The 16,822-nt window shown below is 29.1% G+C and overlaps 2 protein-coding genes across 3 annotated transcripts; one reads left to right on the forward strand and one right to left on the reverse strand.

Annotated features, from left to right (window-relative positions):
* Positions 1-979: 979 nt before the first annotated feature.
* Positions 980-16,523, forward strand: LOC123271162 (vacuolar protein sorting-associated protein 51 homolog). The gene is made up of 9 exons (XM_044737398.1): positions 980-1,125; positions 2,863-2,982; positions 10,943-11,260; positions 11,316-11,450; positions 11,528-11,749; positions 12,912-14,284; positions 14,414-14,591; positions 15,846-15,958; positions 16,037-16,523. The coding sequence occupies exons 3-9, from the start codon at positions 11,180-11,182 to the stop codon at positions 16,143-16,145; spliced, it is 2,211 nt and encodes a 736-aa protein (XP_044593333.1). The 5' UTR covers positions 980-1,125; positions 2,863-2,982; positions 10,943-11,179; the 3' UTR covers positions 16,146-16,523.
* LOC123271163 (nucleolar GTP-binding protein 2) lies at positions 6,708-10,934 on the reverse strand. Of its 2 annotated transcripts, none has more exons than XM_044737399.1 (2): positions 10,826-10,934; positions 6,708-8,957 (listed from the first exon to the last, which is right to left on the reverse strand). In XM_044737399.1, the coding sequence occupies exon 2, from the start codon at positions 8,954-8,956 to the stop codon at positions 6,770-6,772; it is 2,187 nt and encodes a 728-aa protein (XP_044593334.1). In that variant the 5' UTR covers position 8,957; positions 10,826-10,934; the 3' UTR covers positions 6,708-6,769. The 2 variants fall into 2 exon arrangements, with proteins under 2 accessions (XP_044593334.1, XP_044593335.1); XM_044737400.1 differs by lacking the exon at positions 10,826-10,934 and adding an exon at positions 9,941-10,043.
* Positions 16,524-16,822: the final 299 nt, after the last annotated feature.

A 16,822-nucleotide genomic window follows, 5' to 3' on the forward strand; every position in this document is an offset into this window, starting at 1 on the left:
TCTGAAAAATAATTTTTAAAAAAACTGCATTTTTTATTTTTTAAAATTTTTACGTCAATTTTTTTTTTGCAGTAATTTATTTCTCAAAAAAATTATCAAATATCTGCTACTTTAATTTTCATTCAAAAAATACATAATTATCAAAAATTAAGAAAATAATCATTTATTAAAAAATATTTTTTTTTAGGTAAAATAATTAGCTTTAGCTGCTCTAATTAAGACGTAGCTAAAAAAAAAATTTACATTGTAAAAATCTAAGTATGCATTTTTTTAAATTCACTATTTGCAGCTTTTTATGTTCCTAATTTTTATTTAATTTTTTAAAGCAAATATTCTTTTCTTTTTTTAAAAAAAAAGCAACATTTAGCAAATTTCACGTGACTACAGAAAATTTTTTTTATTGTCTCAATATAATAATTTAATTTCAGAATTTTTAACAAACAAATTTTTTCTGAAAAATGATTTTTAAAAAATTGCATTTTTAATTTTTTAAAAATTTTTACGTCAATTTTTTTTGCATTAATTTATTTCTTCAAAAAATTCTAAAAATTATCAAATATCTGCTACTTTAATTTTTATTTAAAAAAAATAAACATTTATTAAAAAAATATTTTTTTTAGGTAAAATAATTAGCTTCAGCTGTTCCAATTAAAAAGAAGTAACTAGAAAAAAATTTACATTGTAAAAATCCAAGAATGGCATTTTAAAAATTCACTATTTGCAGTCTTTTATGTTCCGAATTTTATTTAATTTTTCAAAGCAAATATTCTTCAAAAAAAAAAAAAAGAAAAGCAACATTTAGCGAATAGAAGGTACATTAAAGCTTTTGTGAATTTTATTTTGAGGATTTTATTGTCTGGCTTTGTGCTACGGGATTTTGAATTGTGAAAAATTGCCGAGGGTCTGACTATATATATATATATATATATATATATATATATACAGGCACATATTTTTCCCCAGGCTTTTCTTTATTTCTCTTTGCCAAACCGGATACGGGATCGACCAGATGGCTTTTCCATACACGCATCTTCGTGTGTATATTTATGTACATGTGGAAGGGGCCGATGAAATCCAATTCGCTTCGACGTTCGCGAGACCGACTAGATATAGCAAAGCAACTGCGTAGGTTTTATATTTAGGCCAAACTTTTCCTGCGTACGCTCTTTTCCACGAGTAGTTGATGTGGCATTGGCCAACCCCCTTGTTACCTAATTCCGAAAAGAGCGATGCCATCACGATTGGGGCTAGCCGGGTATCTAATGTAAGAGGGTTCTAATAGCGGAAACCCTAAGTGAAGGGGAAAAATCGTTAACGGCCACCAAACACATCCTACAAGTGACGGAAGTTACTGCGCCATTTCTTTATTAACATTTTTTATCAATCCTAGAGCTGCTACACAGCTCTAATCGATTTTTAAAGTAAATATTGTTACAATAATATCGTTATTGCGATAACTAATGTTTTTTTTTTCTTTTAGGTACTGTGGAAATAAAATTACACTAAAATCAGCAATAATACTAAAGTTAGCCGACGTTTTTTATTTGTTAAATTAAAAGTAAAAAATATTTTTTTAAAATTGCACTTATAGTTTTTCAAATTAAATTTTTTTTAATAGAAAAAAAGTTCTAAAAATTTTTAAATGTTAGCTAATTTAATTTTCATAAATTAGCAATTTAAAAAAAATTTTTTGTAGTACAAAATTATAAAAAAAATTTGCAATTGTAATTTGTCTTTATTTCTAGATGTAGAATTTTGTTACTAAAATTTTTTAATAATTTGTTTTTATTGAAAAAATTAAAAGAGAAAATTTAACATAGAAAATTTGAAAAATTAAAAAAAATATTTTTTAAAAATTGCATTTATAGTTTTTCAAATTAAATTTTTTTTAAATAGAAAAAAAATTCTAAAAATTTTTAAATGTTAGCTAATTTAATTTTCATAAATTAGCAATTTAAAAAAAATTTTTTATAGTACAAAATTATAAAAAAAATTTGCAATTGTAATTTTTCTTTATTTCTAGATGTAGAATTTTGTTACTAAAATTTTTTAATAATTTTTTTTATTGAAAAAATTAAAAGAGAAAATTTAACAGAAAATTTGAAAAATTAAAAGTAAAATATTTTTTAAAAATTGCATTTATAGTTTTTCAAATTAAATATTTTAAACAGAAAATAATTTTATAAATGTCAGCTAATTTAATTTTTATAAATCAATAATCTGGAAAAAATATTTTTTTTAATTCAAAATTATTAATAAAATTTGCAATTGTAATTTTTCTTTATTTCTAGACGTAGAATTTTGTTACTAAAATTTTTTTTATTGAAAAAATTAAAAGAAAAACTTTAGCATGTAGAAAATTTGAAAAATGATATGTGAAAATTTTTTTTAAGTATTTTTTTACTTGTAGTTTAATTATTAAATTAAATTGCCACTCAGTGTCACAAAATAAATTATTTATTATTAAGATTAAGAATGTGAAAGGAAATTTTTTGCAAGAATTTTATAGCAATAATTAAAAGCAATTTCTTATTTTTCTTTTTTAGAAAGTTTAAAGTAAAATTTCTGCCTCTTCATGCTTTCAATTCCCAAGTGGCAGAAAAAAAATCCGGTAAATTGAAGTTAACGATCAATACCAATGTGACTAATTATTAAATTTAACTAAAATTCAACTACTTTTCACTCGCTATGTTTTCTTCAGTATAATTTAATTTTTCAAGCTCTAAATTTTATTTTTCACGGAAAATAAATTCAATTATTTATTAAAAAATTACGTAATTAATTTTCACTTAAAATTGGGAAGAAATATAGCAAGTTTACTTGAAAAAAAAATTTTTTTGAAGCAACTAATTTATTTTTCAGACACACTAAGAGCCCATGAAGACCACAAAAACATTCCAGATGTTTCTCAGAAGTTTTCGCAAACTACCTGAGGAAGAAAGTCTGTAATATATGAACTTACTGGAAAATTCTAGAGAATAGGTATGTGAATTTTTCTTTTCAAATTTTAAGTTTCTCAACTAGTATTATAGTAATAGGCAAAAACTTAAGATCTTTATCGCAGATTATCATGTTTAAAAATACTATTAAAATGTCAGAGAAAATATTTAGTGAAGCTCATTTTAGAAATATTTAAAAGTTTTTCGCTGCATTACCATAAATATTTCTTCATTCATGTCCATCATGCGTAATGCCGAAAAACGTTTAAAATTCAATCACTAATTTTAAATACTACAAACATATAAATAAGCAATTATTTTTCATTTAGCTTTCAAAGTTTGATAAATTACTCTCAAATATATTCAAGCAGTAATTTAAATTAATTATTCTCTTAAATCGAATAGTGATTATAGTGACTATTCACTATTTTTACAGTGCAGAGTAGATCACTAATTCAAATAGTGGTATACTTTTCACTACACGGAAAAAAGTAAACTGTAACAAATAACAGTCGATTTATAATAAGTAATGATCAACTGTTAAAAATTACTATTTCAAACAGTAAAATCCTGATTTTACTATTCACTTTATAATATTTACCATTTAAACGTTACAATTTACTCTTTACATGGAAGAAAATACTATTTCAAACAGTAATATTCGCTATGTGAAAGTCTAAAATGTTTAAGTATAATAATTAACAATTAAGACTTTGATATTTATCATTTGGTATTTAAAAAATGATCTTATGATATGTAAAAAGTATAAAATAAAGTTAGTAAATTTCTAATACAAGCAATATATCAAACTGTAATTATTGACTTGCTTGGACTGGTTAAATGTATATTTTAAAAGTATAATTTTTACTGTTTGAAATGTTAAATTCTCCCAGAGTGAGACCGCCTTCTTTTTCATCTGAGTTCCCCTTCTCCTCATAATATGGACAATATATTAAAATGGCAATTTTTACTGTTTGAAACTTTATTTTTTTTCGATGAAAGAGTTTTTATTTACTATAGTGACAGCTACTAATCACTTATTTTGGATATTAAATTATAAATTGTGGCTTTTATACTTTCTACATCAAGTTCTGTAATATTTATATTTTTGCCACCCCGATGTCCGCTTTACTGTTTGAAACTATAACAAATTAACCGGAATCCGAGTGAATATTACAGTTTACTTTTTTTCGTGTATATATATACATACATATATAAACTTTTGAACCAAATGCATTTTCTGAATCCGCTTGGCGAGCTGAGTCGAAATATAGCTAAATTTTTCAAAAGTTCCGTCATGAGAACCAATGCAATAGTTTAGTTAGATTTCTATGAAATCTAATAAAAAAAAAAAAACTTACGGAAATGTTTTTGGGAACAAAGAAAGGAAATATTCCTGAATCGTCCTAAGATGAATATGTTACGTTTTATTGAGATCCGTACACAGAAAAAAGTAAACTGTAATAAATAACAGTCGATTTATAATAAGTAATGATCAACTGCTAAAAATTACCATTTCAAACAGTAAAATCCTGATTTTACTATTCACTTTACAATATTTACCATTTAAACGTTACAATTTACTCTTTACATGGAAGAAAATACTATTTCAAACAGTAATATTCGCTATGTGAAAGTCTAAAATGTTTAAGTATAATAATTAAGAATTCTGACTTTGATATTTATCATTTCGTAGCTAAAAAATGATCTTATGATATGTAAAAAGTATAAAATAAAGTTAGTAAATTTCTAATACAAGCAATATATCGAACTGTAATTATCGACTTGCTTGGACTGGTTAAATGTATATTTTAAAAGTATAATTTTTACTGTTTGAAATGTTAAATTCTCCCAGAGTGAGACCGCCTTCTCTTTCATCTGAGTTCCCCTTCTCCTCATAATATGGACAATATATTAAAATGGCAATTTTTACTGTTTGAAACTTTATTTTTTTTCGATGAAAGAGTTTTTATTTACTATAGTGACAGCTACTAATCACTTATTTTGGATATTAAATTATAAATTGTGGCTTTTATACTTTCTACATTAAGTTCTGTAATATTTATATTTTTGCCACCCCGATGTCCGCTTTACTGTTTGAAACTATAACAAATTAACCGGAATCCGAGTGAATATTACAGTTTACTTTTTTCCGTGTACTAAATAGTGAATAGTCACCATTTCGATTTAAGAGAGTACAAAATATAATACTATATTTTGCAATAAAAAAATAATAATTGCGCATTCTCCGTTCTTAATTTAAATAATTTAATATAATGACTAACATGCAATTAAAAAATTAACCTTAAGTTCCAAACTTTGGATGCCAACGAATTTTCAATTTCCTTGAAATCAGAAAAACATATCGACGGTCTAATTAGCAATTGGTTTAACTCCTTATTTTTTAGAGGGTGATTTTTTAACATTTTTATATATTAATAGTCCAATTATATAGTATATTGTGTGACTAGGGATGAAACAAACGATTTCAGACCAGAGTGAAGTTGCCTGCCCGAGCGAAGCGAGGGCTGGCATCACTCGGTCTGAAATCGTGTTTCATCCCGCGTCACACATTATATTTTTCATATAAGTTGCATTAAAAATGCTAGTTTCAATGTCTGGAGCCAACCAGAACTAGATAGTTTCAGACGAACAGCGAAAATACCATTTTATTATGAAACTTATAATAAAATAGAAAGTAATAGTTTATTTTTTACCAAACATTATTCGTAAATTGACAAGTTTTCTTTTATCATTCTTATTTATGCTTAATAACAGAATTATGATATGTCAATACAGTTAACGGTTAGAATGACAATTATAAAGGTATAAAATAAACAAACAATTGATAGGATTGAAAATAAAGCTGCAACTTGACCTCGCGGACAGAAAATCGTCATTTTCTGTCCGCCGGGAAGAAATAATTGATACCTGCCCGGCACAGTCGCATTGGTCTGAAATTGTCTAGTTTCGGTTGGCTCAACAGGCATTGAAACTCACATTTTCAATGCAGGTTATATGAAAAATTATTTAAATGGTCTAAACCAAAACATCATACCTCTATTAAATATTAAATAGTTTTTTAAAGTGATAATAAATTTTAAACTAATTATTTTTTTCGTACAAATGGAAGATTCTCTAAAATGGAGTTAGATAATTTGCTAATTAGAACGTCGATATTAATAACAGAAAAATAAGCTGCCGAAAATATGAAAAATTAAATAAAAACTTCCTCAAGGCTTTAAATTAAAAGATCCGAAAAAATTATTTGAACGCTTTTGTTGACTCTAAAAAAATTACAAACCTACTTTGTAATTTATTTATTTATCAAACTGTGAACCTAAAAGCTATTGCCAATAACAGGGTTCCCTACAAAAAAAAAAAATAATTAATGTAGTATAGTGTGTAACATAGTTAAACAAAATATATTTAGAGTATAAATTTAAATAAAAACAAAATAAACTGAAAAGGTACAAAATAAACATGTTATACAGGTCCTTGTTTTAAAAGTATGTTAAATGAATTAATACTTGAAACCGAATAAGGCTCTAAATTATTGTTTAAGTTATGAAAATAATTAAACGACTCCATCAATCGATAAATGAGCGCAGAAGTGGCAAAGTTGGTGCCTACTAACGGAAGTTGAAAAGGTGGACCAATTTTAATAACTCGCACCTTAAAATCAACTAAGCTCAAGAGACGCCCACAGTAATAAAATAAATTTACAAAAATTTCTAGGTCATATAAATAATCTCAAAAAAAAGTAAAAATTTCTGAATAATTTTAAACAAAATTTTTTATTTAAAAAAACTTATAAATACAATTGAAAATTAAACTTTCGTAACTCTCCTTCTCCTGCGATTTTTAACATTAGTAACTTCATAAAAGTTACTGCCAATTTTCTTGCGCTTTTGCTGACGTTCAATTCCCCGTCGTTGCTTGCTCGTCAAACTGTTGCTCTTGTCTTCAGTTCCAAGTGAAGAAACTTGGAAAGCCCCGCTAGCAGTTGAGCACTTGGTAGTAATAGTAGTACTACTTTTCTTATTACTTTTGGGAATTTCGTCGTCACTGGAGTCGTCCTCTTCAGAGACAACATCAAAAACACTTTGCATCAGATTGTCTTCTAGTTCAACAGTCCCTTCGTCAATTCCTTCGTCAATTTCTGACATCTTATCGTCATCCTTGCCAAGAACTGGTTCTAACTTTTCCTCCTTCTTCTCCACATCTCCATCATCATCACCATCATTATCACCTTCATCCCCAGACCCCGCGGGAGTTTGCAAGTAGCTCAACTCGCTCACGGAATCACCTTTACCTAACTCACCTTCACCTATATCAAGTTTTTGAACATCTTCCCCAACATAGCTAAGAGCCACGCGAATTTTCCTAAAGTCCTGCAAGACAGAGGGCTGTAATTTGTCTTTAGCAGCTGTTGGCTCAACATCGCCCACCGAGTTTCTATCTTTAGACATATCCGAAATACCCGATTGGCTTTCGGTATCAGCATTGATCTGAGCATCAGTATTTCCATTACTTTCTTCCCCAATTGGCTCACATGTCTTTTCGAGCTCCTGCTGTTGCAACTCTTGTTGTTCAACTCCACCCGTGGGAGCGACAAAGTACGGCAACTTTCCACGCTGCCAATCGTTCAACACCATGCGGGCAACAACGTTAATATTAGGCTCGCCTTTCTTCAATAATTTCCCACATTTGTTTGCCAGTTTCTCCAAAAAGTCATTATGGTCTGTCCACTCATCAATTTTATACGTCCGTTGCATATACTCAGGCTTAACACGTTCCAAAACAGCCTCAACATAATCTTCAGGATTCTTAACCAGCTCAACCCTGACAACTCCCTTGAGAACCTTTTCAGTATCAGTCTCTGCAGAGGGATAAACCACTCCAGGACAATCTATCAGATAAATTCTCTTCATCAGAGTAATATACTGCCAAACCTTAGTTTCTCCTGCGATAGGCGCGACTTTGCATACATTTTTCGACCTCAGGGTGTTTATTATCGAGCTTTTTCCGGTATTGGGGTACCCAATGAACCCAACACTTATCTGCTGTTTATCAATGTGCAATTTGGAGAACTGCCTGAGCAGATTTATCAGCGAGCCTTTGCCAAAGGGGTGAGTTAGCGAAGCGTGGAACGCAACAGTTGGGTATTCCTTGCTCAGGATTTTAACCCACTTTTGTGTAACCCAAGTTGGCACCAAGTCTACCTTATTAAGGATGAAAATTAAATGCTTGTGAGGCTTGTCGGTCTTGAGGAATTTTTCCACAGGTGGAGATCGAGTGCCCAAGGGATCGCGCGCATCTAAAACTTGTAAAATAACATCGGATGAATCTATCACCTTGTATAGTTCATTCCAAATTCTTTTGCTTTGACCTGCGCCCATAACCCAATCACGTTGGGCATCTCGGATCCCATCATCGGGCCTTATGAGGTCAAAGTCCTTCTTGTCCTTTTCTTTGTCGTATTTTTCCTCCCTCTCCTCTACTAGCTTCTGCATCTCATCGTAGGACGATACAGGTAAATTTGGGCGTTTCCTCTGCTTTTTGGGACCGAACACCGTGTGAAAACTCTCCGTGTCCAATATGTGGCAACGCTCTTGAGCGGCTTTCTGCTCTAATAGAGTTATAGGCAATTGCGTGGGTTTCATTACTACTTGATAAGGGTTTTTTAGCACGGCGCCTAATTCGCTTTGGAATTTCTGCAACGCGTTTTGGGAAATCACACGGGAGTTACCGAACCAACGAGGTGATGGCTCGACTCGAGACATGGTTCCTGATTTATTCCAACCCTGGAATGGAGCTGGAGTTATTATTTTACCTGAACGATCTCTTTTGGCTTTTTGACATCGATACATCTGCAATCGCTTTATTGTCCCTTTTGAACGCGGCTTGGCTACACCTTTCAGGTCTTTCGTTGAACGCTCTGGGTTCATACTGTGGCCTGAACGGTTGAAGCCTTGCTTTCGCGGCGCTTTTACCACTGTTGATGACTTTGCCATTCTGAAATATTATTTAAGGTTTATTATTACATTTTATTCTTGTTATAAATGATTTATTGATTGAATTATATAAAAATGTGTTTTAAGAGTCAGTGACATTTTTTTTTCTATTTTTGATATTAAAATAGTATCATCATCTATTCGATTCTAATTCTTTGGTAAGAATTACCACAAGAAATTATTCAATCAAGCAGTATCGAGATTTTCGAAAATCAAATTTATGATTACTTAATGAAAATAAAGTTAGCCGACATCTAAAAATTTTTATTAAAGAATTATTACAAAAAAAAATTTTTTCATTTGTTAAAAACTTCAAAAACTATCCGTGCAATTTTTTAATAATATTTTTTAGTTATAATTTAATAAATTAAGTAAAATAAAAAAATTAAAAATTTCGGCTAACTTTATTAAGGTGATTACTTGGTAAATTTAGATTTAAAATAAAAATAGATTAAATTAAATCTGATGTAAAAAATTATTATGATCTCTTTCTTTGACTTTTAATTCAATTTAAAAGTTAATTTTAAGACAAGATATTATTAAGAGATAATTATAATATTAAAATGGACACAATAAAACAATTAAACAATAATTATATTGTTATTGATGATTTTTATAGCGAGATATTAAAAAAAAAATTACACATGTGGAATTTTTCTTTAAGTTGGTGTAAAAAAAAATTTTAAATACCAATTAATTAAATAATATAAAAATGTTTCTCAAGAGTCAGTGACATTTTTTTTATTCTATTTTTGATATTAAAAAAAAATATTATTATCAAAATATTATTGATGATTTTTATAGCGAGATATTAAAAAAAGATTTTTACTCGTGGAATTTTTTTGTAACTAAGTTAGTGTAAGAAAAAATTTTCAAATATTAATTAATCTAAGTACAAGAGTTAAAAACTATAGATCCTTATTGAAAATAATCTCAAATAATTTTGTGTAATTATAAAAATGTAATATCTCTGTAATTACTTACTTAGATTAGCAGATTTTTAGATATGATTAAAATTTTAAAAACTGACAGTTTAAATTATTAGAATTTGTCCATCAATAACGAGCTTTTAAAAAGAATAATAATAGCGGACAATTAAAAAAAAATTAAAAAAAAGATACCGATAAATCTGAGAGTCTTTGGCCAAATATTTTTAACAAGTAGATAAATTTTATGAATTCTTCAACAATAGACGGTCGTTTTTAGTTAACGACACTAAAAGCCAGTTTTTCAACCCGGGTTTAAGTATTTTATCATTGTGAATATAGATATGTAGATATATATATATATATACAATGGTAAAATACTTAAACCCGAGATTGAAAAATTGGCCCTAAAACTAATAGTCATCCGAAAATTTCTTCGATTTTTCTTCACAAATAATGCACGTGAAAAATTCGTGGATATTTCTTCGTGTACATTTTCTTATAGCGTTGAAATCAGAAAACTTCTGATAAATTTCGGGCAAATAATTTACTTTAAAAATTCACACTTGTTAATTTTTTCCACCAACTTTTAAAAAATTATTTTTATAATAATTTTTTATTGTAAAAATCATAAAAATTTTCAGATTTTGATATCGCATTTTTTTCAACAGCTAAAAATAGGTTATGTGTTGACAACAACAAATCAATAGTCCACTGTTTGCTATTTTTAGTCTTTAGAATGATAAATTTATAATAATAAATTTTTTTAATAAAAAAAAAAAATATCTTTTTTCTTCTCTTTTAATAAAATAAACTAAAAATTTTTTAATTTTTGTAACCACATGTCTTGCTATAAAAAATAATACTCCGTTTGTAAAATATATTAACACAGATATTAATAAAATTGTCACTAAATATAAAAATAATCACAAATAAAGCTCACCTGATTTGTTTATAACTTGACAAACAATTAGAAAAAGAGATAATAATCACTTTTTGTTAATTTTTGTTTATAAAAATTTTAGAGGTTAATTTATCACATGTGAAAAATATTTTCTAGATTGAGGCAGGTAAAATGGAGGACGACAATGCTGGCGGCAAGTAAGAACTAGTTTAAATTTCTCCGCCAGGCGGCGGCACTTCTCAGTCTCAGCTGTTTTGTCAACTTTTCAGAAGTGGAGTGATGATTTGTCAACTGTCACAACATTTTAGTGTATTATTTTTTATTTAGAACAAATTTGAACAAATTACCTGGAAAAATTATCAATTATTAAGGAAGACAATAATATAAATAAAAATGGCGGAGAGTTCGAGCAATGTTTATGATATAAATGGAGCACAGTTTGATCCAGAATTGTATATACAAAAATTAACGAAGGTATCTATTTGTTTAATTTATTTAATAATAATTATTAATAATATTTTTATTACAGGAGTATAGGCTAAAACAAATTATGGATCATGAAGAAGAAATAAGAAGAAATACCCAAGTATTACACTCTGAAATGCAAACGCTAGTTTATGAAAATTATAATAAATTTATTGCTGCTACTGATACTATTAGAAAGGTATTTTTATAAATTATAGTTATTATTAAAATATTTTTACATAATTAAACTCAAAGTTTTTTACAATTTTTTATCAGATGAAAACCGATTTTAAAGAAATGGAAGAAAGCATGGATTCATTGACGACAAATATGGACAATATTACAAAGTTTTCCGACCAAATATCATCAACGCTGCAAGATACAAGGCAGCAAATATCAAGACTGTCATCTGTGCATGCTTTGTTAAAGCGCTTGCAATTTTTATTTAAATTACCTAGTAATTTAAAAGACCGTATGAATGAAGGAAATTACGCCCAAGTAAAATAATTTTTAATATCTAATTCTCACCGATAGTCAATTTATTATCATAAATATTTAGGCTGCATTCGAAAATTCTCTATCTCTAGATACATAATTGAGAAATGACCTTGTATCTAGTGAACTATTGACATTTTTAAAAATATAAGCTCATCCTGATGTTACACTCATCAATACCTTTCATTTGAGTACTCACATCAATTTTTCATATATTTTATGTATTTATATATATTATATGTATGTATTTATGAAAAATATATCAAAAATGCATGTGGGTACTCAAATGAAAGTTCTTGATAAGTGTAACAACCAGGTGAGCTTATATCTTTTAAATCATCAATAGTTACGAAAATACTATATAATTTCTTAATTATTAACATTTTTTAAGATATAAGCTCATCTTGATGTTACACTCATCAAGACCTTTCATTTGAGTATCCACATAAATTTTTCATATATTTATATATATTATATATATGTATATATGAAAAATATATAAAAAATGCATGTGGGTACTCAAATGAAAGTTCTTGATAAGTGTAACAACCAGGTGAGCTTATATCTTTTAAATCATCAATAGTTACGAAAATACTATATAATTTCTTAATTATTAACATTTTTAAAGATATAAGCTCATCTTGATGTTACACTCATCAAGACCTTTCATTTGAGTACCCACATCAATTTTTCATATATTTCATATATTTATATATATTATATATATATGTATATATGAAAAATATATCAAAAATGCGTGTGGGTACTCAAATGAAAGCTCTTGATGCCTGTAACATCATAATGAGCTTATATCTTTAAAAATATCATAAGTTGACAAAATACAATATAATTTCTTAATTATCGACATTTTTAAATATATAAGCTCATCCCAATGTTCCACTCATCGAGACCTTTCATTTGAGTACCCAGATCAATTTTTCATATATTTATATATATTATATATATATATATATATATGTATATATGAAAAATATATCAAAAATGCGTGTGGGTACTCAAATGAAAGCTCTTGATGCATGTAACATCATAATGAGCTTATATCTTTAAAAACGGCAATATTTAAGAAAGTACAGTGCAATTTAATAAATAAAATTATCAAGTGTCAGCTGATTTCAGTATCACAAAAAAAAATTACCAATTTCAGGCCGTACAAGACTACATCCGCGCTCAGCGAGTCCTAAACAAATACGGACACATGCCATCCTTCCACGGGATCCAAAAAGATTGCGAAGAAATAGTAGAAGAGCTAAAAACCCAATTACGAATGCAATTCCACCGCCGAGACGCGACCACAAAATCCCTAACCGAGAGTGTCGACTTACTCTTACGCCTCAAAGAACCAGCTGATTCTTTGTGCGAAGATTTTCTAACCCACGCGGACAATCGGCTGTCGGAAAAATTAGAAACCTTGAAAGACATGTGCGAGAACGACATCATCGAGTTCGTAGACGCCGGGAGCTCCGGCTATCTCTCAGACTTGAGCTTAATAGTCGCGTCTTACAACGACATGTTCATCAACAGACCTCGCAGCAACCAAGACGACATTGACATCGACGACTTAGACGCCAACGTAATGATCCGTCTGGACAAATTCGTGGTGTCCAACATGAACAAGTACTTTGAATTAGTAAAGAAGCGAGTGGAGGGTGTTTCAGACACAGCGATCCTCGTCCGAGCTTTGGACAGATTCTACCGTCGCCTCCAAGCGATGAACATCCTCTGCAGCGGAGCGGACTTCGCCAATACGGGAATAGAAATTGTAATTAATTCGGGAAGAAAACAGTGTCGGAGTCACTTGAACAGCTTGAAGCAGCATTTAAACGAAACTTTGGCAAAAGTTCGGCAGACTTTAGCGGCTAAAATATCTTCTGAGAACGACGGAGGATTAACGGAGCTCCAGGCGATGCTCTTGATGCCGACGATTGAAAAAATAAAAGGAATTCTTCAAGACTTGTCCGCTTTTTTGCAGTCTGATTTGTCCTTTAGTTTAAAGCCGCAATTTTTGGAGACTTTTTGTGTTGAAGAAGTTAGAGAAGGACTCATTGTTGGACTCCTTCATCACCTAACAGCTGTCGCAAGTGGATTTTGCACCAGGTCTGATGTTCCTAAGTATCCCGCGACGCTGCTGCTGCTCCTCAGCAAGATGTGCATTGAATTCAAAGACTCCAGCATTCGCTATTTGATTTCTACTACTGATGACATGTTCAATGTTGAAGCCTACGCTGCTTCGGTCAGCGCGCTTACTTCGGAGCAGGACATCTGCAATGAGTTTGCTAGAGCTGGACAGGATCTTCTGAATCACTATGTGAGGCTTCAAGGCTTGGCTGTTTCGCAGATGCTCAGGAAGTCTGTTGAAACTAGAGATTGGCTGCATACTATTGAGCCTAGGACTGTTCGGGCGGTTATGAAGCGCGTCGTTGAGGATATCACGGCGATTGATGCTCAGGTTTCGGTGCTCTATGATGATAATGATGGACAGGTTGATAGGAGCAGCGATAGCAGTCGGAAAACTCACAGGTTTTTTTTTTTATAAAATTTATTTTTAAATGTTTATTGGGTTTGTTTGTGATAGAAATTTTCTGGAAAGTATTTATGTGTTTTTTTCTGAATAATTTTAGTGATGTTTTTTTTTTTTTTTTTTTTCAGTATTAGCGTTTCGAGGCAACAGTATCGGTCAAATTGGTCATCGTACACTCCCAGTCAACTTGATTCATCGCTTGTTAGTAATATTCACAAGCTGTTCTCGGAAAGAATAGAAATTTTTGCTCCGGTTCAGTTTACTAAGGCGTCGATTTTAACTGGGATTATTAAAATAAGTTTGAAGGTAAAATATTAATTTGTTCATTAATTTAAATTAATTTTTGAGAAAATTTTATGTGAATTTTTTATGTAATTTAAAAGATTTTAATGTGAATTTTTGATAAAATGATTATTTGAAAATTTTAACAAAATAACTAGCAACCTTGCAGTCACTATGTGACTTCCGTGACTTTTGAAGTAAAAAATTAAAATTTTGCATTATTAAATAATGACTTATGTTAAATTGCACTGTACTTTCTTAAATATTAACGTTTTTAAAGATATAAGCTCATCATGGTGTTACACTCATTAAGAGCTTTCATTTGAGTACCCACATGCATTTTTGATATATTTTTTATATATTTATATATATAAATATATGAAAAATATGAAAAATTGATGTGGGTACTCAAATGAAAGCTCTTGATGAGTATAATGTTGGGATGAGCTTATATCTTTAAAAATGTTAATAGTTAAGAAATTATATTGTATTTTGTCAATTTTTGATATTTTTAAAGATATAAGATCATCATGGTGTTATACTCATCAAGAGCTTTCATTTGAGTACCCACATGACTTTGATATATTTTTCATATATACATATATATAAATATATGAAATATATGAAAAATTGATGTGGGTACTCAAATAAAAGGTCTTGATGAGTGTAACATCGGGATGAGCTTATATCTTTAAAAATTTCAATAATTAAGAAATGACCTTGTATCTTGTGAAATATTGACATTTTTAAGAATATAAGCTCATCTCGATGTTACACTCATCGAGACCTTTCATTTGAGTACCCACATCAATTTTTCATATATTTTATATATTTTGATATATTATAGATATGTATAAATGAAAAATATATAAAAAATGCATGTGGGTACTCAAATGAAAGGTCTCAATGAGTGTAACATCGGGATGAGTTTATATCTTTAAAAATGTCAATAGTTGACAAGATACAAGGTCATTTCTTAATTTCCTAAAAACCGATTTTACTATATGACTATTCTGGACACAAAATTCTTTTTATTCTCTTAATAATATAGATTATTGAAAATTTTTGATAAAATAATAATTATTAAAAAATTATAATGTATAAAATAATGTCATAATAGATGCAGGTGCACTTTATGACACAATGACAAAATAACATCATTATTCACTTTGTCGTTAATTCGTAATAGTCGTAAATTTACAGATTATCTTTAATGTCACTATTTATTTTATTGTCAAGTATTAAATTCTATTATTATTATTATTTTTTTTTTTTTAGACTTTTCTCGAGTGCGTAAGACTGCGGACTTTCAGCAAGTACGGGCTCCAGCAGATCCAAGTCGACACTCATTACCTACAACTCTATCTCTGGCGATTTGTCGCCGATGAAAAGTATAATAAACATCATCAAACTTCAGTTATCTCTTCAATTATCCAATAAATAAATAAATCAATTATTTATAATTTCAGTCTCGTGAATTTTCTACTAGAAGAAATCCTCAGTAGCGCTTTCCACCGGTGCCTTGAGCCTAGTCCGATGGAGCCCAGCGTTGTCGACATAATATGCGAGCGCGGATAATAATTGTACATACTAAATAATTTATATCCTATATATTGAATACAAAAAAAATTGTAATTGTAAATTACTTGTTGCTTAATTAATTGAATATATTAATTTAAAAAACAAACTAATATAATTATTATTTTTACAATGTATTTTTGGCTGGAGTACACTCTTGACATTTTGTACTTCAATAACTTATAAATAATAAGATATAGTTTAAAATTAATCGAAAGTAGCATGTACCGAGTCGTGACCCTTCGTCGCGTGGTATAAATCGTTAGGTCAAACGATTTAAACGGCTCTCAACTCCCTACATAGCATGCCGATCTCCGACGGCGGGTCATGTCAAGACATTGATGCTATCCAAATGTCATTAAAAATATTTATAACATTTATTATAATTAATATTTTTCATTAAATTAAATTAAATCTAGACAAATTTCATTATAGAATACAACAAATTAGCAGTTTGGTCAATTATAACCTCTAAGTCCGCCATCTTGGTTGTTAACCTCACCTCGAATTTTATTTTTCAAACCATATTTAATTCCTAATCATTAATTACTTCAAATATTTTTTTATGAAAACTTCAAGATGGCAAGAGTATAAAAACATAGTCTTCTTTCTATTAAAAGCTTTAAATATTTTTTAACTACCTAATAAAATTATCCTCCAATTTTTTGTGAGCCTTC

Source organism: Cotesia glomerata, linkage group LG9, assembly GCF_020080835.1.
Source record: "Cotesia glomerata isolate CgM1 linkage group LG9, MPM_Cglom_v2.3, whole genome shotgun sequence".
Classification (NCBI taxonomy): domain Eukaryota; kingdom Metazoa; phylum Arthropoda; class Insecta; order Hymenoptera; family Braconidae; genus Cotesia; species Cotesia glomerata.